The 22,839-nt window shown below is 42.1% G+C and overlaps 1 protein-coding gene across 1 annotated transcript in view; it reads left to right on the top strand.

The window, feature by feature from the left end:
- BICC1 (BicC family RNA binding protein 1) overlaps positions 1–19,860 on the top strand; it is a gene marked incomplete at its 5' end in the record, with an annotated part of 129,562 nt that extends 109,702 nt beyond the window's left edge. The window contains 13 exons of the mRNA XM_081328267.1: positions 454–585; positions 3,783–3,969; positions 4,904–5,062; positions 6,015–6,214; positions 7,600–7,741; positions 8,663–8,819; positions 10,728–10,893; positions 12,330–12,369; positions 14,016–14,170; positions 15,426–15,579; positions 16,749–16,909; positions 18,346–18,445; positions 19,639–19,860. Coding sequence (XP_081184393.1) covers positions 454–585; positions 3,783–3,969; positions 4,904–5,062; positions 6,015–6,214; positions 7,600–7,741; positions 8,663–8,819; positions 10,728–10,893; positions 12,330–12,369; positions 14,016–14,170; positions 15,426–15,579; positions 16,749–16,909; positions 18,346–18,445; positions 19,639–19,769 — 1,884 coding nt within the window. The 3' untranslated portion in view covers positions 19,770–19,860. The remainder of the gene's footprint in view (positions 1–453; positions 586–3,782; positions 3,970–4,903; positions 5,063–6,014; positions 6,215–7,599; positions 7,742–8,662; positions 8,820–10,727; positions 10,894–12,329; positions 12,370–14,015; positions 14,171–15,425; positions 15,580–16,748; positions 16,910–18,345; positions 18,446–19,638) is intronic.
- Positions 19,861–22,839: the final 2,979 nt, after the last annotated feature.

The following is a 22,839-nucleotide window of genomic DNA, read 5'->3' as shown; positions in this document are numbered from 1 at the left end:
TGTAAGTTCTTACTTGTATAGCAGATCCTATCCAGGTGTCACCAGTCATTGTGTTTCTCCAGAAGTGGTGAATGCTCCAACACTGGAAGTTTTTAAGAAGAGACTGGAAAGCCATTTGTCTGAAATGGTATAAGGTTTCCTGCCTGAGCAGGGGGTTGGACTAGATGACCTCCAAGGTCCCTTCCAACTTTATGATTATGATTATGTTCTTGAACTACTGAGAATTCAAATAATGAAACTGCCTGAGAAACATATTCTGTCAATACGGAAATGTCAAACAACTGACATTTCTAGAATCTGGAAACCTCTTGTTAGACCATGTGAGGGAAATGCAGGATTGGGGATGTGTTTGTGCTGGAAATAGTGAACAGGGGATTGCTATTCAACTATGTGTTGCACAAAACCTGAAAGGCTTCCCAAACTCTGTATTGGATTTTGCATTTAATCTTCCAGGGCTGCCTTCCTCTTGTGCTGATGTTTGATATGAAGGAAGAAATTGATGTAGAACCACATTTTATTACCCAGCTGATGGAGCAGCTAGATGTCTTCATCAGTATTAAACCAAAGCCGAAACAGACCAGTAAGGTGAGTAGAACAGACTCTGCTTTTTCTGGACAAGGCTGTATTTAGCTTTTAAGTATCTTGCTTGAAAATTAAGACAGCCTATTCTGATCATCGCAGGGAACACGATGGTTCAACAGTTAAAGATGCTGAACTAGTCAGCGGGAAAGCTGATAGCCCGGGTTCAAGATCCAAGCACCACGCAACGCGATTGAGCTCTCATTCCACCCTCAGCTCTTGTCCACCTAGGACCGTGGTGGCGAACCTATGGCATGCGTGGCACGCAGAGCCCTCTCTTTGGGCACGTGCGCCTTTGCCCCAGTCTTAGGCCTTCAGCTGGGTTTTATAAAACCTTTTCGCTTTAGGCCTTCGCTGCCGTGTGCAAAAAAAAAAAGTTTCAATCAATCAATTTCAACTTCTCGCGGGAAATTTTATTTATTTATTTATTTATTTTAATTCCATTTATATCCCGCCCTTCTCCGAAGACTCAGGGCGGCTTACAAGCTTAGCAGTAGCCTTCATTCTATGTATATGCCTGCTTATTAGGGCTTTCGGGGCCCCCCCAAGCGGCATTATTACAAAGTCAGCTTAATTGCCCCCAACAATCTGGGTCCTCATTTTACCTACCTCGGAAGGATGGAAGGCTGAGTCAACCTTGAGCCTCGCAAAGTTGGAATTGATTGATTGAACTTTTTAGTCCCACCCAGTCTGCCGTTACCACTGCAGCCACGCCCACCCAATGGGCCACGCCCACCCAATGGGCCACGCCCACCCAATGGGCCACACCCGCCCGGCACCCGATGATACATAAGTGGGTTTTGGGCTGCAGTTTGGGCACTTGGTCTCCAAAAGGTTCGCCACCACTGACCTAGCAGTTTGACAGCATGCAAATCCATCTAGATAAATCGGTGCCACTTCAGTGGAAAAGTAGCAGCTTTCCGTGCACCTCGGCATATAATCATGCTGGCCACAGGACCACAGAGAATGCTGGCTAGCTTGGCTAAGAAAGAGAGATGAGCACTGCCCCCTTGTGTTGGAGACGACCGGAGCAGAGGAAACCCTTACTTTTTCCTACTTTGTAATAATAGAGTTATTATAATGAGAAACCTGTTTTAACCCCGTTTTAACACATACTAATCCAGTGTTTGTTTAGTACATAGGTTGAGTAAGAGAGGGGACAGTATACAGTCCTGTCCCACTTCTTTTCCACTGTGGAGCCAGCTCAATTCACCCTCTGCCATGCAGATTGTGGCTTGCTCTTCTTTGTGTCATTTTATATGCAGATAATGAGATACTCTACGATTCCCATTTTTCTAAGGACCCTCGAGAGTTGAACATGACTTGACACTTACCAAAGACTTTTCTATTGTCGGTGAAGCGCATATTGACTTATTTTGGGTATTCCTTGGTTTTCTAAATAGGTCAGCACTCATCAGCAATAATATGTCCCGTTCCTCGGCCTTTTTTTTTCCTAAAACCATCTTGAACATCTGGGCTGTAATTTGTGTTGGATGATCCTAAACATTATTTCACTGTCATGTGAAATTAAGTATGTTGTGTAATAATTTGCACACTGTTAAGTTTCCTTTCTTTGGTCTTGCTGTGTGTGTTATTTAACAGGAACAGGCATATCTAGTTACCACAATGTAATATCTAATGTAAATAATAAAGATCTTTATTAATTAGTAAATGATGCCTTTGTAATGACTTCATCAGATTATATTTTTAATAGCAAGTTAATTCCTACAAAAGTACAAGAATGTTTGCCTTCAGTGTTGGTCTGAAGCTTCCAAGAAAAACAAAGATGTAGCCAGATGTATCTCACTATTATGTAATTTTAAGGCTAAGAGAAACACAAGCAAAAAATACAGTCTGACCAGATGTTTTTTCCAAAGCTCTTCACAGGCCCGATCTTCTTAGGCTGATGCGCACACAACAAGGAAAGACTCCTTTTGACAACTTGACAAAATGCAGTTAACAGCCCAATATGCAGAATTAAATAAAGCAGGCATTGTTTTGCCACCAGCATGAATTAAACCAGTTCTTGTTCTATGTCAAAACAGGCTTTTTCATTGTCACAATTATTGTGGTGACTTGTCTGTGAAGGAAAGTGGGCATAAAGCTAAGTGTGGTGGTGGGGAGTCTCAGAGCTCTAGAAAATGAGAAATCCAGTTTCTCTAGACCTGTATGTTGAGGAAAAAAATGTCATGAACATAGCTGATATTTTTATTTGACTTGGGAAACACTGTGATGTGCTACTAATTTGCAAAGTCTCCATAATTTCCTACAGAGTTCTAAAGAAGGCCAGGAATCTGAGCTTAGAGCTTGGCTGCCTAAAGCAGAGATAACTACATTTATATCAAAGATTGGCTGTTGTTGGGTGGTGTGATTCTAAATGAGGCTGCAATGTTGAATGGACCTTTACACAAAGCCTTAGTTAGTTCATCTTCTGAAATATTACAGAGCAGGGACATTGTTTCAATGACTGTATATTTGGTATTGTAGCCAAGAATCCCAAGCAAAATGGACCCTTACCATTCCAGATTTTTTGTATAACTCAAAGTATGTAGTTTAGGGGCCACAGCTACTCTCCTTCTGTTACTATTACTACTACTACTACTACTACTACTACTACTACTAATAATAATAATAATAATAATAATAATAATAATAATAATAAATAATAATAATAATAATAATAATGTTGGAAGGGACCTTGGAGGTCATCTAGTCCAACCTCCTGCTCGGGCAGGAAACCCTATACCATTTTAGACAAATGGCTGTCTTCTTAAAAACATCCATTGTTGGAGCATTCACTGCTTCTGGAGGCAGGTTGTTCCACTGGTTAATTGTTCTAACTGTCAGGAAGTTTCTCCTTAGTTCTAGGTTGCTTCTCTCCTTGACTAGTTTCCATCCGTTGCTTCTTGTCCTGCCTTCAGGCGCTTTGGAGAATAGCTTGACTTCCTCTTCTTTGCGGCACCCCCTGAGATATTGGAAGACTGCTATCATGTCCCCCCTCATCCTTCATTGAACTAGACATACCCAATTCCAGCAACCATTCCTCATATGTTTTAGCCTCCAGACCTGTAATCATCTTTGTTGCTCTTCTCTGCACTCGTCTTCAAGAGTGGATTTGTAAACAATGCCAGTGACTCTTTCCATTTGTCTGGAATTGTTTGAAATGTGTGTCAGAAACTCATCTCCATGTTTTCTTTTTGCAGTCTGTGATCGTGAAAAGCGTTGAGCGAAATGCCTTAAATATGTATGAAGCACGGAAATGTCTCCTGGGTCTGGAAAGCAGTGGCATTGCGATAGCGACAAATCCCTCCCCCGTCTCTTGCCCAGTTGGCCTTCCTTGTCCTGGCTTGGACATCTTGACCTCAGCTGGCCTTGGACTAACTGGACTTGGTATGATCTAAAATCTAATATTTTCAAACCTCTTCAGAATGAGCTGTATTAATCATGCACTTTCAAGGTTTAAGGCTGGGGTGTCCAACCTTGTCCGTTTTAAGACCTGTGGGCTTCAACTCCTAGAGTTGAATTCATGGCTGGCTCAGGAATTCTGGGAGTTGAAGTCCACGGGTCTTAAAGTGGCCCAGGCTGGACACTCCTAGTTTACGGATTTATTTAAAAAGTAGGCTGAACAATAGCTTGAACATGTAAGACTATGTTGGTGTGTGTGTGTGTGTGTTTCTTGTACATAAGAAAAGACAGTTATGGAAGAAATACATCAGAATTGGAGAAGAACTTGGAAATTTAAGATAGGAATTTATGGAGGTTGTCAGCAACGAAGGAAGAATTTGCAGTCATAGATGTTAAGTCGTAGTTGTTGAGTTAATCCAGGAGTTGCCTGAATAAAACCTTGATGACCTGTTTCCAAGGTAGACTGTTGACTGTACTTCTTTGAGGAACAAAACAGAAGGGAACCCCATTTCTTCTTTCAATGGTGCCTTTTCAAGAGGCAACTGGACTTCCTTTGTTTTTCCTTGAAGACGTTTCGCTTCTCATCCATCTTTAGTTCAGAAATGAAGAAGCTTCTTGGATGAGAAGCGAAATCTTCAAGGGAAAATAAAGTAAGTCAGTCCAGTTGCCTCTTGAAAAAGCACCTTTTGGACAACCATGACCTGGATGAGCGAGAACCTCCATAGACAAACCCCATTTCTTGTTAGGAGCAGCATCCAAGGAGAGAGGCATCTTGCCCATCTAGAGTGGGACTTCCTTGAGAGTTTTTCATCATCCAACAGAAGAGTAAAATCACTCATTCGATTTTGCATCAGTCTTTAAAATCCTTGGGTTATACATCCACAGGGTTGTAAAATCTCTTTTGCTTTTTTTTTAATAGGTCTTTTGGGTCCAACCACTTTATCTGTCAACACATCCACACCTCCAAACTCCCTCCTCAATGCACTCAATAGTTCGGTTAGTCCTTTGCAGAGTCCAAGTTCAAACACACCAAGTTCAACTCTCTGGGCTTCCCCAATCGCTAATACGAGCTCTACAGGTTGGTATTTTGGGTTTAAATTTGAGGCATTTTAAGTAGACCAATGTAGCGCGCGCACACACACACCCCCTAAACATGCAGAAGAGGACATTAAAATGATTCCGCTATTTCAAGACACCATCATTGTAAACTGGGATCATTTGAGTCCTTGGGGCTTCCTGATGGGCATAGAGTGTGCCTGTTCATTTCATTGTGGTTTGTGGTGGAGCACCTGCTTTGCATCCAGAAGACCCTAATTTAGTCCTTGGCATTTCAAGAACCTAGTAAAACAAAAGCTTTTCCTAGGGAAAAGGCAATTCTGGGCTAGTCCATATTCTGTGCAATCTTGCTCTGCTGAATTGCAAATTGATCACAGGTGGTCCTCGACTTACAACGGCTCATGGATGCTGAAAAAAGTGCCTTGCAATCAGTCATCACACTTGCTCTCAATTTTATTTAAAAAATGTCAATTAAAAAAAATTAGACAAAAACACATATTAACCCCCCTAGCTGAACACTGACAAATCTGTTGCAACAAAAATGGCTTCCGCCCTTGCGAAGCAGGTCCAAAATGGATAAGTATTTACATCTCTTTGCAAGCCGGTTGACTTTTTTCACACTTGCAACATCCCCGTAAGCACACGATCAAAACTGGAGCGCTTGGCAACTGGCTTGTATTCATGACGGTTACAGCGTCCCAGGCTCACAAGATCGCCACCTGTGACCTTCCCGGCCAGTTTCACAAAGTCAGTGGGAAAAGCTGGATTTGTTTAATGACTAAGAGATTCGCTTAACTGCAGCAAGAAAAAAAAAGGTGGTAAAATCCGGTGTGACTCACATAGTGATCACCTCACTCAGAGAAGTTCCGGTCCCAATTGTGTTTGTAAGTTGAGGATTCCCTGTATCTGCTTAGGAGTTTAGATATCTTCAACCTCTGCAGAAATGAGGCAGAACGTCTGACATTTTCTTCCAGGTTTCTCTGCTATTCCTCACCTGATGATGCCACCTACTGCACAAGCCACGTTAACCAGTATCTTGTTGTCAGGAGTGCCCAACTATAGTCAAAGCACACCGTCACCCCCTCCCGGCTTAACTCCTGTTGATATTCATGTGAATGGCATGCAAGTGGAGAACAAGAAAAACCCAACCTCATCATTAAATGGTCACGTAAAGGTAAACAGATGACCTCAGGGTACAACCCTAGCAGATTTATGAGAGAGTAAATTCCAACTAGCTAAGCAGAATTTTCTTTCGTGCACATTCTATGTAATAGCAATAGCGCTTAGCCTTATATACTGCTTCATAGTGCTTTTATAGTCCTCTAAGCAGTTTACAGAGTCAGCCTATGGCCCCCAACAATCTGGGTCCTCATTTTACCAACCTTGGAAGATGGAATGCTGAGTCAGTCTTGAACAAGTCAGGATTGAACTCCAGGCAGCGGGCAGAGTTAGCCTGCAATACTGCATTCCAACCACTGCGCCACCACAACTCATACCAACATGCAAAAATAAAGCTTATTTTAATTGAGCTTAAATACTAGTGCACTTTACTTGGCAACTACACAATCGTTACTGCTACTTTTTCTAGGATGTTCCTTTTTCAGTGGAATTTAACCAGGATAATTTTTTGTTAGAGGCTTTGCATATCATATAGTATAACTTAGACATTCTGGCTTCTGATGGTATGAAAACAATTATGTCATTTTATTAAGCTAGCTTTCTTACATCATAGAAAGATGTAGAAAATGATTCCCAGACATTATTAAAATTGGCATCCTGAAATTTCATTTTTCAATAGTGCCAAAGCTAATGCCAACACAGCTAATAAGGAATGATTCAATGAAGCCTAGAAGACACATGTTTAAAACCCTAAACCTGGTTTCAAGCAGATGGTTTGACATTCTGTAAACGTAGGAGAGCAGTCCTACTCAGAAGCCAAATAGAAATAATAGGAAAACAAGGGAGGGAAAGGGGAAGAGAGAAAAATGTAGGGTAGAGGGGCGGAGAAAAGCATTGAGTTCTGATTCCTTTTGGTGCAGTAGAACAAAGTAGTAACAAAGTAGTAGTAGTAACCTCAACTTTTTATGTTTAAAAAACCATTTTTCAAGATTCATTTCAGTTCATCTGTCCCTGTCTAGATAACAAAGTGGGCATGAATCGGTTGCCAAGTCAGTGGGTGAGATTCTCAATGGTTCCTATAAAAGCCACCGAGGCACAGTTGGTGGGTAGTGGTCATAAAAATCAACACCTTGATGAGTTTCCAATATATATGTTTAACACTGACAGTTTGGTTCTATGAGAAAATGTGAAGTGCTGCATTCTAGCACCTTTTTAAAATAATAATGATGATGATGATGATAATAATAATAATAATAATAAAAAAAATCTTGATCCTGAATATCCACAGACAGATGAGGTGGGAGTAAAATTATTAGATCACCTATTCATAATTTTTTTTGCCGGGAAAAAGAGATATTAAGTAATTAAGGAGGGTCATTAATGGACTTTTTTTCTCCAAAGTCTAAGATGATTAAACCTAGGTTAAACATACTGTTCCAGACCTCAGCTATGAAGTATCCTGCATTCTCTGCCACAGCTCTTGGTGAAAATGTACTTAACGCAAACCACAGCGATCCTTCTCGGACGATTGGTAGCCATAATGCCCCTGAACAAGTGACGGCCAAGACCAATTCTGGCGAAGGTAAAACCAAAACTACCGCGGCGTGCTCCCATCTTCCCACTGTAGGAGGACAGCACAAGCTCGTGTGAAGAAGGATGGTGGAAATACCAGTATTTCTGTTCTAAAACTAGAAATGTGTCCAAAACCACAAGGCAGGGAAGCCTGTGCAGGTCAATTAAAAGTTGCTCAAGATCAAATGATCAAAACATTTCTTAAATATCTGTTTCTGGGCATGGTCGAAAAGAATTTCTTGGTGGTTTGGTTCAGAGTAACAAACCATAATGGGTTAATACAAATAATGATATCTGGCCTTAAAAGTGCTTAGTTGGTGAACCTTAGTGCTTCAAGGGGGATTTGTCCTAAACTAACTTCTCTCATGCAGAGAAGCGAGAAATTCGAGATTAGAGGAAATTAGGGAACAGAAGCTGTAAATTTCTTCTCACAAAACAAAAACTTTGGAATTTTGAGGTCTGTGTGAACAGGCTCCAATGTTTTTTTTACAATGAACTGGGCTGGTAACACTGCCCCAAAAGGGAAGTTATATACAGAGGTATACATCTTATTTTGTTAATCCTATTTATAAACAATAGAATTAGTCTAATCATAGCAGAATCATGGCCCATGTGTTTTAATACTTGTCCAAACATACGTGTGACTCAACATGTTTTTTTAAAAAAAATATCTGATTCTTTGTCTGTTCCTGTGTTAATAAAGACATTTCAGTCCTAGGAAACTTCTGGATCCTAAGATATAAAGATGGCAGTAAGCAATTTTTTATGGAATGACCCAGACTAGCTGAAAAAGAAGAAAACCCTAAGGCCCTTTTAGCCATAAATTATATGACAGCTTTCTGCAAATGTGACATGCCCATTAAGAAGACCTCTAACTCTCATCCTTAGCAATGGAAGTCCGTCTTATTGGTTGCTTTCGGTCCTTTGTTAGGTTGCAATGATGCTTTTGTGGAAGTGGGCATGCCCAGGAGTCCTTCACACTCCGCAAATGCCAATGATCTTAAGCAGATGATGAGCACCGCCAAGCAATCCTGCACAAAGAGGCAGACGGTGGAATTACTGCAAGGCACCAAAAATTCTCGTTTACAGTATGTAACATTTATAAAGATGAGGTTGTGCAAAGCGCGGAGAGGTTTAGCATGTTTTCTGTGGGGCTGTTGTGTTAATAAAAACATTATTTGCAACACAGCCACGGAGGGAGCTTCTTGTACAACATGCACAGTGCAAGAGCCAGGATCTTTTACAATCTCTTGGATGGTTTTTATTTGGTTGATGTGCTTTTCCCCTCAAACCTGCGCTACTTGTGCAGTGTTAATACTGTATAATATTACCCCTTCACCAGTCCTAACATTCCTAACATTGTAAGTATGGTTTGCTAGGCTGTGAGAGTAATGCAGGCAAAGATCTACCTATTGAGATATCATCATTTTTGATTTATCATTAATCTCTTAGCTGTGGCTCTTTTGCTCCCTCTGAGAAAATTGGTGACATATTTCAGTCAGGCATTAAGTTATTTGTAAGCGTCTTTATTTTTCTTTCCAAATTCTTTCTGAGGCTAGGTCATGATTCATAGTGGAGAGTCTGTCTGTAAAAGACCCTACCGACTCTGAGGGAGAGTTACACAGAGAGTAACTGCATCCTCTTTTCCTCCTGGCTTATTTAACGGCGAGGACAGTAGAGAGCCAGTAAGATGATTCACCCAGCAGCCTTCCCCGCTTTCCTTCATATCCTAAGGCAGGAAAATGAACCAAACAGAAGAGCAGAAGAGATGGCAGCCTTGGCTTCCAGGGCCTATTTCAAACAATAAGATCAAAAGAGCCTTGGTGGAGCAGTGGGCTAATGCCTCCTTAAGTAACACCAGCTGCCTGCAATTAGTGCAGGTTTGAGTCCCACCAGGCTCAAGGTTGACTCAGCCTTCCATCCTTCCGAGGTAGGTAAAATGAGGACCCAGATTGTTGGGGGCAATAAGCTGACTTTGTAATAATGCCGCTTGGGGGGGCGGGGCGAAAGCCCTAATAAGCAGGCATATACATAGAATGAAGGCTATTGCTAAGCACATTGATTTGTGCTTTAGATTGTAAGCCGCCCTGAGTCTTCGGAGAAGGGCGGGATATAAATGGCATTAAAAAACAAAAAAGAGTTTCAGAGAGTGTCTTCTCTCTTTAGCTGTTAACGGGAGCATTAACAGTCAACCAGTGGAGAAGAAGCATCAGCTTCTAGGTTGGAAGGCCCTGAGGTTGCCCTTGAATTATAAGGAGATTCTGGAGAGAAGCGGGAGAGTCCATAGAGAGTGTTTTTTGTCAACCTTGACAAAACATTGTCTTTGCTGGCCGGCGGAATCCTGGAAGTTGAAGTCCACATCTCTTCAAAAGAGCCTTGGTGGAGCAGTGGGCTAATGCCTCCTTAAGTAACACCAGCTGCCTGCAATTAGTGCAGGTTCGAGTCCCACCAGGCTCAAGGTTGACTCAGCCTTCCATCCTTCCATCCTATTGCTAAGCACATTGGTTTGTGCTTTAAATTGTAAGACCCCCTGAGTCTTCGGAGAAGGGCAGGATATAAATGGGATTTTAAAAAAAAATGCTAAGGTTGCGAAACACTGGTTGATGGCGTTGGTTCCCAGACAGGATTTCCAGTGCATCAAGCTATGGAGAAGACAACTGTAATCTTAATGCTTTGGGGGTCAAAAAGAAAGAAAAAATACTTAAGAAGTATCCAAGATGGTGGGCAGCCCATGAAATGAAGGTATCCACGATCTTTTAAACCAAGTTTAACGAAAGGGGAAGAATGAAGCAAGGTGAGAGAAGGAGGAAAAGAAAGAGAGGGAGGAAAGGAAAGGCTTCCAATCTTCGCTGCAGCATTTATAAGCACCGTTATAAATTTACCTCTTTCTCTAATGTTCCGTCATGACCCTCTATCCTGTCTAATCATCCAAAGCATAAGTCGTACGTTCCATCTCTTTTTAAAAAGTACACACCTGTCTGTTGGTTTTTTTTTAGCGCGGGGGAGAGGTTGCTGTCGGATTCTGAGCTGAGTGCTTCAGAGACCACGGTGGCTGATAAAAAAGCACCTGGAAGCGAACGGGCAGCGGAGAGGGCGGCCGCAGCACAGCAGAACTCGGAAAGAGCACACCTGGGCCCCCAGTCGACGTATGTGGATATGCAGGTATCGATGCCTCCAAGGATGGATTTCCACTCTGTGAAGTGCCGTGTGGGAGTTGTGCCTGAGCTTTCTTGTTTTCTTGCAGCTACACTAGATGGGGTTTCCTCTCTTATCGACTGTTGTTTTGCCGTAACGGTGTTGGTGTGATGTTCTTGGTGATTCCTTCATTAGGCTGTTGTTTACCGCTTGATCGTTGGTCCGGTATTAATCCTGGTGTTAATCCCACCTTATCTGGATGTTGATTGGACAGAGTAAACCCGACTCTCTTTCCAGCACTGATGATGTTACCCGGTTGGGTAATGAAATGTCTGCAAGAAAACAACCAAGCTCAGAGAGCACCAGGGACCATACAATTCAACCCTGAGCTACAAATATTCTCTTCTATTGGTAGAGCAGTCTCTGCATTGCACTAATACAACCACCCGCAGAGACTGATGTGTGGCTCTTCTAGTGAGGCTGTCATCCGAGCATTCCCAATACTTTGAAATGGATTGAATGAATGAATGAATCTTTATTGTCAAAGTACAACTATGTATACACTGAGATTAGCTGAGCCTCCCTTTGTGCTCCCACCCCCCCAACACACAGTGACAACAAACCCTCCATCTTACTACACCATGTGAACCAACTACACCACACACCGGCCTCCCAAGTCAATTCTGCCTAAGATTCACAAAAGTTATTTCTCATTCAAAAGCCTAACAGCCCACGGATAAAAGCTGTTTTTCAGCCTGTTGGTGTGGCTGGCTATACTCCTATATCTCCTATCCGATGGTAGGAGAGTAAAGAGATACCGACCAGGGTGTGAGTCATCCCTGAGAATTTTCCTCACTCTTCCAAGGCAACGAGCCCTGGCGATGTCATCCAGTGGTGTCAGGGGACAGCCCACAATGTCTTGTGCTGTGCCCACCACCCTCTGTAATGCCTTCCTATCTGCGGCTGTCAGACCAGCATACCAAACCACAATACCATACGAGAGGACGCTCTCTATAGTAGACCGGTAAAAGAGGGTCATTAGCCGTTGTTCTACCCTGTTCTTCCGCAAGACCCTGAGAAAGTGAAGCCTCTGTTGGGCCTTTCTAGCCACCTGGGTTGTATTAACTTTCCAGGTCAGATCTTCGCAGAGGTAGACTCCCAGAAATTTAAAGGAGGAAACTCACTCCACACAGTCCTCCCCGATGTAAAGTGGGGCAGGTTCCTCCTTTTTCCTCCGGAAGTCTAGCACCATCTCTTGCTGACGCTCCCAGGTTTTTCCTCAGTGGACATTGCAGCCCTAATTAGCGGGTTTTAAATGGGATTTTTAAGTATATCAAAGGTTCATTGCTGGGTGATGCGAAGGGCTCCTCTGAGACCAACTGACGGACCCTGATCCAGATCTTTGTGGCATGACCTTTATCAAGGGCAGTGATTAAGTGGCCTTCTCTGGGTTTCATTTCTAGGCATTTGACTACGAACAGAAGAAGCTACTAGCAACCAAAGGTATGTGGGACAACAGCGAGTTGTAGTGTGTATTTATTAGTAAGCAGAGTGATGAAGGAGGCTTTGCTTGCCCCCCCCCTCGCCATCCATTCCCTTCTGCCCTCGGTTTGGGCTCTGTTCCAGTGGAGAAACTGTAGCTTAGACAACGTGTTTTGCAATCCAACTCGTCTTTGTCTCTTTTCTTCCCCTTGAAAGGCTCCTGGAGTTACATTTTCTGAGCAAACAGGATCCCTTTCCTGACTACGAGGCCCTTTTTATGGGGCTGGTGATCAGAACGTTTGCTCTGCCTCCTTTTATTGGATTATTCCTACTTCTGTTTACCTTTTTCACCCTTCAAAAGGCACGGGTCTTAGGAGTTGTTTTTTCTCTAATGTTAAGCAGTGTGTATCCTTGTTTTATGCCACTTGGGAGGGTTGAAAGCTTCATGCATCCTTATTCGCCACACACAAAGACAAACAGGCTTTCAGGCCAACCGTGTTTCTTCCTTCAGTTGGCACATTTTGAGATACATGCACACCAGCATGTTGCACGTATCTTACGCTCATGAAAAGGAAAGAATCGTGAAAGTCACAAAAAGAGGTGAGTATGCAAGAAAATGATGTGTGCCCTGGAGTGTGCCAGTTAGGCCCTCCTTCAATACCCCGAATGCGTAGAGGCCTCATAGAAGCCTCCATGGTTCAAGAAGGGTGTGATGTACATCTCAGTGTACAGATTTAATGGTCATGTAATTCAGCTGGCCTACGTGATATCCCTGCAACGACCCATTTGATACCATTCTGATGTCCTGGTGGCTTCTAACAGAAGCCTTAAGTACCGTCTTTTAGGTTTTCTGCTTCTTTTCTGATCTGCAGCCATGGACCATGAGTAGGTAGCCTTTATTTTTGGTGATGCAGCAAGATGCAGGTTTTAAGCATTTTGTTTTTGAAAAGGGAGTGGGCTTGTTTTTGGTCTAAACACATGAATTCTGCTGTTTTTGTAACACAAGAGATTCATCCTATATTGATCCACTTCTCGGCTAGCAAAATCCTTCCATCAAATGTTTGCCTGCTAGCTTTCTTCCACGCTTTTGAACTTGGTCTCTACTTCTCACTTGAAATTGAGATAAGAAATAAAACTATAACGAAAGATCCTTGACTTGCTTTCCTTTTATCTATGCACTTGCTCCATCTTGCCACGTTCTATGTTTGAAAAGCTTTACTGCTTTTAAAAAAAAAAGATTTCTTCTACTTCTGAAGATTTCAGGTTTCTTTGTTCTGTCTCCTGAAACTTCAGAATGACTCTTCTGGCTTTATAAAAAAAATATTGGTCTGTCTTATCCTCCAAGCCAATCTTAATATAATTTATAAGAATTAATTTGCTTTGTGTGAGTGAATATGTATGCATCGCGTACGTGTGTGGAAATATGTATATATACACTCAAAGCCACACCACATATTAGTATAATCTTTTCTTGCTGCGTGCTCAGAAATATAAACTGAAATTTGAAGTGGCCCTAGCAAATTTAAAATATTTGGAAAACGGTAAAAGCAGAGAGTGGAAGATATTCTGAACCTAATCATCCACTGTCTAAAGAATTTTGCTTGCTTTAAACAAAAAACAGAAAAATCCCACTGATGCTTATAAATATGCTTTCTGCCCCCTTAAAGCTATGCTAAGAAAGCCTGTTGTTACGGAGGTGAGAACACCTACAAATACCTGGAGTGGGCTCGGCTTCTCCAAATCAATGCCGGCCGAAACAATTAAGGAACTGAGAAGGGCAAACCACGTAGCCTACAAACCATCTATGTCGACAACTTATGAGGTATGCACAACTGCAGTGTGTGCTTAGCATGAAATAGAAGAAATTGGAGCTTTTGGTCTGAACATGGAGCAGATTGTGTCTGAGGTTTGCTACTGGGACTTCCAAGGTCTCTCTGACAGAGGTCTATTTGCATGGCTCCTCCAGGCCTCCGTGAAACTGTGGATTGTGTTAACATTTTTTTGTGCATGCAAGAGGCAATCTTAATTCATTGTACATTGTTTATTCCATAAATACTTCAGTGTCGTGTTATCTTCCAGCCATTTTACTCTTTCTTCTTTGGAGTTTATTAGAGCACGCACACACACACACACACACACACACACACACACACACACACAAATGTATCTCAGACTGTATCTGAGTCACTTGGCTGTAACCCCAGGATCAAACCACAGCCTGAGTTCTCTGCTCCGTAAGCTATTTTTTTCAGAGACCCAGGCATCTGTTGTTTTTCCTACACTTGAAACGTGGGGAAAATAATTTTAAAAAAGAAAAACAAAATGGATCTATTGCTTTGTTTTTTCCTCCTTGCATTGGGTTGTTTTCAGAATGTCCACTAGTCTTAGAAACCCTGGTATAAAAAAGAATTAGTCTGAATTGGGACAACCTGCTAGGACACAGTGTGCCACAGATGACAAGTTAAAATTAATCGAAGGAAAACACTGTTGCTTTGATAATGGTGAGGGTTGCCAGAAATTCTTTATTTGTGTATGTCTTTTCCTAAAATACAAGGGACGCGGTGGCTCAGTGGGTTAGGACGCTGAGCTTGTCGATCAGAAGGTCGGCAGTTTGGCGGGTCGAATCCCGAGTGCCGCATAACAGAGTGAGCGCCTGTTACTCGTCCCAGCTTCTGCCAACCTAGCAGTTCGAAAGCACGTAAAACTGCAAGTAGAAAAATAAGGACCACTACGGTGGGAAGGTAACAGCGTTCCGTGCGCCTTTGGCATCTAGTCATGCCAGCCACATGACCACGGAGACGTCCTCGGACAAGCGCTGGCTCTTCGGCTTTGAAACGGAGATGAGCACCAGCCCCTAGAGTTGGAAACGACTAGCACGCATGTGCAGGGGAACCTTTACCTTTACCTTTTTTTCCTAAAACACTTAAGACCTCTATTGACAAGAATATTTTTAACACAATATTGCTCATTCATTTAAGATAATGGGTTGCATCATTGGTATCGTGTCCTTGAGTAAGCCATGTTGACAGTATGCCCACCAGTCCTGGTTACACCTCTTCGTGCTGACTTCTTTGCAGGGTTCCTCCATGTCCCTCTCCCGATCCAACAGCCGGGAACACCTGGGGAGTGGGAGCGATTCCGACAGCTGGAGAGATCACAACGGCATTAGTTCAACTGCTCCGGGCGACTTTGTTTCTTCCATCGGAAGCCCTAAACGGAAACAGAAATCAAGTAAGGATTTGCCCTGTTGGTTAGGTCAGAGTTCTCATGAAGAGCTAATGACTTGAATGAAAGTTAGCTCCAGCTTGGCTTAGGCAAACCAAGGTTCCCTTAGTTTGCATCAAGCTTTAATTATAAATGATAGTCCACTAGGAGACAGCTACATCCTGTTAAGAATCATTAGAAAATGCATGACAACAATGGCTCCGTGTGACATTTCTTCCCTCTGTCATGACTTTGTTGCTTCTTCTCCATGTCCAAATGTCATCATATAGTTTTATTCTCTCAGGCCACATCACAAGAGATAGAATTGGCTGGGGTGCCCCAAAGCAGTGTCCCCCATTTTTTGGGATGGCATGTAATTTTTGCCTTACTCCGACCAACACTTGTGTTCTACTTCCATGAAAACAAAGATGTAAAACCTTGGTAATTCAACAGCAGGTAGATATTCAGTTCACAGATTTTATTTTCCTGGGCTCCAAGATCACTGCAGATGGGGACTGTAGCCAAGAAATTAAAAGACGCTTGCTCCTCAGGAGGAAAGCCATGGCAAATCTAGACAGCACACTAAAAAGCAGAGACATCACCCTGTCAACAAAAGTGCATATAGTCAAGGCTATGGTCTTCCCATTTGCAATGTATGACAGTGAAAGTTGGACCATAAGAAAGGCTGAGTGCCAAAGAATTGAGGCCTTTGAACTATGGTGCTGGAGAAGATTCCTGCGAGTCCCTTGGACTGCAAGGCGATCAAACCGGTCAGTCCTAGAGGAGATCCACCCTGACTGCTCTTTAGAAGGCCAGATCCTGAAGCTAAAACTCAAATACTTTGGCCACCTAATGAGAAGGAAGGACTCACTGGAGAAGAGCCTAATGCTGGGAAAGATTGAGGGCAAGAGAAGAAGGGGACGACAGAGAATGAGGTGACTGGATGGAGTCACTGAAGCAGTAGGCTTGAGGTTAAATGGATTCCAGAAGATGGTAGAGGACAGGAAGTCCTGGAGGAACGTTGTCCATAGGGTCGCGATGGGTCGGACACGACTTCGCAGCTAACAACAATAACAGATATTCAGTTCGGTACTTCTGGGCAGCTTGCAAGCCCTGGAACTTAAGCAGATGAATAGGCTCCTCAGCCTAAAGCGAACCCAACCTAACCAGAAGCTTATTTTCTCTTGAACTTCTAGGTGAGCATTATCTCAGCAGTAGCAACTACATGGATTGCATCTCCTCCTTGATAGGAAGCAACGGCTGTAACCTCAACAGTCTGTTTAAGGGATCCGACCTACCTGAGTTATTCAGCAAACTGGGCCTGGGTAAATACACAGACATATTTCAGCAACAAGAGGTCAGTGTTTGTGAAAGGCGTGGTGGTGGTTCCTTGTAGACTATTTTGATTGCTTTGCAAATGAAATCGTTCCCATCTATTGATCATTGTTGTTCATCAAGTCCACAGATTCATTCCTTGCCTGTAGCTTCAGGCCTTGATGTTTTTGAAGTGCTATGTTCAGAGACCCAATTTTGCATTCTCAAACCAATTTCCTTTGTTGGCAATCATACCTAAAAACTTGCTCTCTGGAGGGAATGGGAGTCTGATTTGTTATCAGCAAGCCCGTAACTCACTACTTGGGAAATTCAGCAGGAAGGCAGGTCTGATGACTGGTGGCCATCAAAAATGATCAAAATGGGGTACCTCGATGGGACTGCAGAAAAAGTAGGGAAATTCCTGTGAACCTTCACACGGTGTGTTAATTCATTCAGTTGTACAGATGCAAAGTTGTGTTCACTGATAGTCGAAACATTATATGCATATGTAAACATACATGCAGACATGTGTCACAAGTGTGGGTTTGTGTATACTGATCCCTGCTTCTTTGTCTTTGTAGTTATATCAGCACACAAACACACACACCAGAATGAAAATTAATGTGACTTGAATTGATAATTGTTCAGTAAAATTAGGGAAGTCTTCTTTACTCCATTTAAAACAGAGAGGTCTAATTTGAATAAAGCGTTCTTTAACAGAAAACATCTTTAAAAAATTTATTATATGTTTTTCATCTGATGCGGTCTCCTTGACTTTTAAATATCACTGTTCCAAAGAGAGATGCAAATTGTCTAATATTTTGCAATCCCAATATAACAATCAAATTAATTTTCTCTGTGCTGTAGTTCATCAGCCTTGGGAAATAAAGACAATTAACCTGTGGGCATAAATTACCAATAATTGCTCAGTAATTTATTGGCATAAATTACCAATAATTGCTCAGTAATTTTTTAAATTTGTTCAGAAACTGCCACAAATAGCTGAAAGGGATTGTCTTTCAAAAAATAATGTATACTAATTCACTGGCAACAATTCAGACAAGATCTAGATATTTTCAATTTATATAAACTAATTTTAGAACAGAATAACGTCTTTTGAATTGTTCTGGCAGCCAATTTTTTATGACTCGCCAAACAAGTTTGGAAGGAATTCTGGGCTATGAAGAATTCCAAGGTGATTCATCTGGTTGAGCTCCTAAACCCTCTTCTAGCATTTATTTAGTCTGTCAAAATAATATGTTGCATTTGGTATAAAAATGTTGCTCTTTTGATTTTAACATGCTTTGGATGTTGTTAATAGTCGTAATTTCCAGGAACTGAAATAATGGTTTTTGCTTCTTTCCTTTGTAACCAATTGGTACCCAAAACATTTTCGGCAGAATGTTCTCCCACAAAAGTCCTTTGCCCTCTGAGTGGAAGAGCATCTTAAGAGTGTGCTGTTGTTGTGGTTTCTCCTAGATTGATCTTCAGACATTCCTAACTCTAACGGATCAGGATCTGAAAGAGCTTGGAATTACCACTTTTGGTGCACGAAGAAAAATGCTGCTGGCAATCTCAGGTAAAGAAGAATCACTGCCTTGTGCAGTTTGTAAGAATTCTTTCTTCCCCCCTTCTTTTCCTTGATGGAGTTATTCTCATACACAGAAGGCAGAACGTCTCTTTTCAGAAACTCAAGGTACCCCTGTGCCTAGTAATGTCCTTGTCCATCCTTATCCTGCCAGCCTTAATCTCTCTGTTCTCATAAATCCACTCGTGTATCTCTTCAGTGGGAAATTCGTTGCATTGCCTGGGAGTTACTTCTGGTGGGTGAGGTTTAGGAACTCTACTAGGTTTCACCTACCATAAGATTGTAACAGCTTCCTAATGTTTGGTTTCTACCTTGATGTTAACATCTGTAATGGTTTATACTCAGGGACATGCAAAACCCAATAAGGGAGCCCACCTCTTTATAGCAGACATGTCAAACTCGCCACGTCACGTGACGTCGCGCAACGGATCGGAAGAGTTTTGCCATTGCCAGCAATAGGGTGGGCGCAGCTTCCGGATGACACATCTGGCCCGCGGGTCGGCAGCTTGACATCCCTGCTTTATAGGTTTCCCTTGAAGAGAGCCAAATAGATCTCATGTGCTGGCTGGCTGTTCGAATCCAGCAGCTTGATGCCGCTTTCATTTTCAACCTGTAGTTAAGCAAAACAATTGTCTCAGTAGATCTGTGACAGATCTGTTGCCTTTTCTGACCCAAATCCACCCTAAATTATTTTATAACTCGTGCGGGTATTGCGGTAAAATCCCCAGCTTGAGAGGAGGGAGGTGTTAAGAAGTGGCCAGCATGAGTGACTAGCAATAAAGTTTCTGCTTGAGACTATTCATGAGTGGTTCCGGTTAAGAGAATTGGCTGGATGAGCTGTAGTGGCACAGTGGTTGGAGTGTAATATTGCAGGTTGTCTCTGCCCGCTCCTGACCGGTTCAAGATCGACTCAGCCTTCCATCCTTTCGAGGTCAGTAAAATGAGGACCCAGATTGTTGGAGGCAATATGCTGATGTCGTAAATCACTCCTAGAGTGCTGTAAAAGCATTATGAAGCGATATATAAATCTAAGTGCCGTTTCTATTGTTATTGCTTGCACCTGACAGATACATATTGCAGTTGATTGGACTGGACTATGAAATAGTAAAAATGTCTCCTGCTAGATTGCATCTGGTCTCCAGATTTTGAAGGGAAGCTTCTCTTCTCTCCCCCTCCCCCCCCAGAACTGAACAAAAACCGAAGAAAACTCTTTGACCCCTCCAATGTCCGAGCCTCATTTCTGGAAGGCGGAGCTAGTGGACGGTTGCCCCACCAGTACCATTCGGACATTGCCAGCGTGAGCGGCCGTTGGTAGCAGGGACAGGAGGCTTTCACGGTTGACTGCACAACTCCATGGACACGGCAATCCTGTGGACCATCAACCACTGCACACCATCCTCTGCACTTGGAAGTTTAGGTACCAAGGACCAAAGTCTTCTTTTTTTTTTTTGTGCGCACAACTTCCTGTGCCGAAAGAAAGAGAGAAAGAACACTTGTCTGTCTTTCCACGTGCCAAATGTGGATTATGCCTTGTAGATTGGACAGAATTTGCAATAATGTTGGGGTGTGTGTTTGGGGGGGCGCGTTTAGTATTTTATGACTTATAATGACTATATCGTATGCACTGAATGAACTTTTTTTTTTACTTTTTCTAACGGAGAGTGATGGGCAAGGGTGCCAGAGGGGGCGGGGGGGGGGTGTCATTGTTTATGAGTATTTTTATCAAGGAAATTTCTGGTACTGCTTAATAATTAATTAGAAGTCTTTCTGCACTTTATGTGTCTGGATTGCTTTTCCTGTGGAAATTTTTTATTACTTTCCTCTAATTTCCATGGGAAAAAAAAGATTACAGTAGTGGCGCTTAACCAATGTTTTCCAGGGGCGTTCCCACTCCAGGTGAAAAGGCTCCCCCTCCCCATAAAAGGTACTAGCAAGTTTAAATGTAGAGGATGATGGGTTTTGTGTTTTTTTTTTAAGACAACTGTATGCCACCATCAGATCTATGGAGAGGAGCCTCCAATCTCTTTTGGAAGGAACTCTTGAGAAATATTTGCAACTGAGTTTGCACACTGCAAACCCAGCAGTGAAAGACCAAAACAGAGTTTGTTGCCATCACTAATCCTAGTTAGCTGCTGCCTTCCATGCTAAACCTGATTTTAATGATTATCTCAAAGCAAGGACTATTTTTAGTATAAACTGGACACTTTATTTATAGCAAACGTCTTATTTTTAGAAGTCGTACACTTAGAGCGCGCGTAAGAAATTAAAACTGATCTACTAAAGAGTTTATGGTGGAGACTGGGAAGCGGATCGTGAAGCGGATCTCCAGGTCCTTCGTTCATTTGACAGAGCATAAATTTCATTTGACAAGACAGCACTCTTGGGCCTATTCCCTAAGGGACGCTGCTGACGTGATCCTCCACTCACCCATTTAAGAGCTTGTCAGCTTGTGACATCGGCCTCCTCGATTTAAGTCCATGATTGTCTGCCACAAAGGTTTTGAGTTCGGCTACTTCCAAAATTCTGTATTTGAGCAAAGAGTTCGTGTGATGTCTTGGTAGGGCAAACAGTTGTGTTCTTATCCTGTAAAAGGTCTAGAAATCCACTTATATTGTCTCTGTCAAGTGATTTGGTATAATTTTTATGAAGGATGAAATGAAGTACCTCTCACTGATACAAAATGAAGTTTCTGAACCCGAGTTTGTCAATAGAAGAAAAACAACATTCCCATTGCATTATATTGTGAATTACTTGTACTGTAATTATTCTTTTTTTTTATTTATGTACAATGTACAAACCCCTTAGGGTGGAGGCAAACCACTCTTCAGAAAGGCATTAACAATTACCATGGTGGTTTTTATATGTATAGATATGCAACACGGGCAAGGAAGAGTTTTGACACTTTCTGTAGATATATATCATTTCCGTCATGAAGGAGACACCAACACAAAGGGAAGATTAGATAGGTGAGAGCTTAGTTAAAGTTAGGAAACAATAATCAGCTATACATCAGAATTCATTTTAATCACAACCTATGACATCTCAACAGCCTGCTGAAATAGCTGCTGATATTTCTCTGATTTTTTGGGGGGAAAAAACAGGGCCAGATGTCCACAGCGAGTGCATTTTCTCAATCCGGAGTTGTGCGTTATAACTTTTGAAACATAGCCTGTCCGTCAATTTGTACAAAATCAGAGGCCCTGATATTTTCAAAGGACACCACTTGTTTTATCATGGCTGCTCCCTTCGGTGGGAGTCCCTGCATTGTGTTGTGAAGCACAGCCCTTGCATTAGAAGTGGAAAACTAACTTTGTTTAATCTGTGCCAGAGTGATTCAGTTGAGTCTTTTGGGTTTACATTGAGACCCAACCCACAATATATCCCACTGGAGATTTTTTTTCTCTCTCGTGGATTTTGTGTCATGCTATTTCCCCCCCCCCCCAGTTTGAACTCAAATGACCGAATGCTTTGACAGTGTTACCCTTGGAAGACACATTTAAGCTGCAGTGGTCTATACTGAAGCGAAGAATGTCTGAGATATAAAAGTAACAAGAAGCCCACTCTTCCACAGAGACACCCCCCACCCACCCACCCACGGGCCACACTGGAAAAGCAAAACTTTATTAATCATTTGGATTCCACGAGAGGGGGAAAAAAATGGCAACGCGACATTCCGTATTGTCAGTATTGTATTAATGCACAAAGAATACCGAAGCATTCGTTTTAAAATGTTGTGCCTTTATAGCGACCAGTTATCTGTAAATATAGAGCAGATACAGATTGTATTTGGGGAGGGATGGGGATCCTTTTTAGTGATTTTTTTTAAAGGTGAATAAATAAATAAACTATGGAATGAAACATTTACAAATGGAGAATTTCAAACTAATCAAATGTTACATGAAAGAATAAATTTATATAACCCTTGTTACGTTGCTGGCTAAATGAAGTCTGGTTTTATTTCTAAACATCACTAGATAACCTTCTGTTCTTAACCGGGATGATTGCTCTAAAGACAACAAAAGTGAGGCGGTTCACTTTTTCCTAAGCTAACCTGGTGATTGTAAAAGGGAGGTCAGGAAGAGCAGTGTGATTTATTATTATTATTATTATTACTTTTTGGCAGATTAAGGTATGTATTCTGCAAACCATTATCATGTCAATATTGTTCTGTTGCCATGGTGGTGTGGAGTCCTTGCGTTCAGTCCCTTCTCTTTTATGCATGCCGTCTACTGCTACCCAAACAACTGGGGGTACAATGAGACACACACACCCCCCCAAATTTCCAAATGCAGACGTTGGGATTGCATAGCTCAACGCTCCCTCTTTCTTTTTTTTCTCTGGAAAGAGGCCTTGCCAAGGGTGACAAATTTGAGTCTTCTCTTTAA

The sequence above is a fragment of the Vipera berus genome, assembly GCF_964194415.1.
Source record: "Vipera berus genome assembly, chromosome: 5".
NCBI classification, from domain to species: domain Eukaryota; kingdom Metazoa; phylum Chordata; class Lepidosauria; order Squamata; family Viperidae; genus Vipera; species Vipera berus.
The sequence above is the reverse complement of the archived record's forward strand: the minus strand, read 5'-3'. Positions and strand labels throughout refer to the sequence as shown.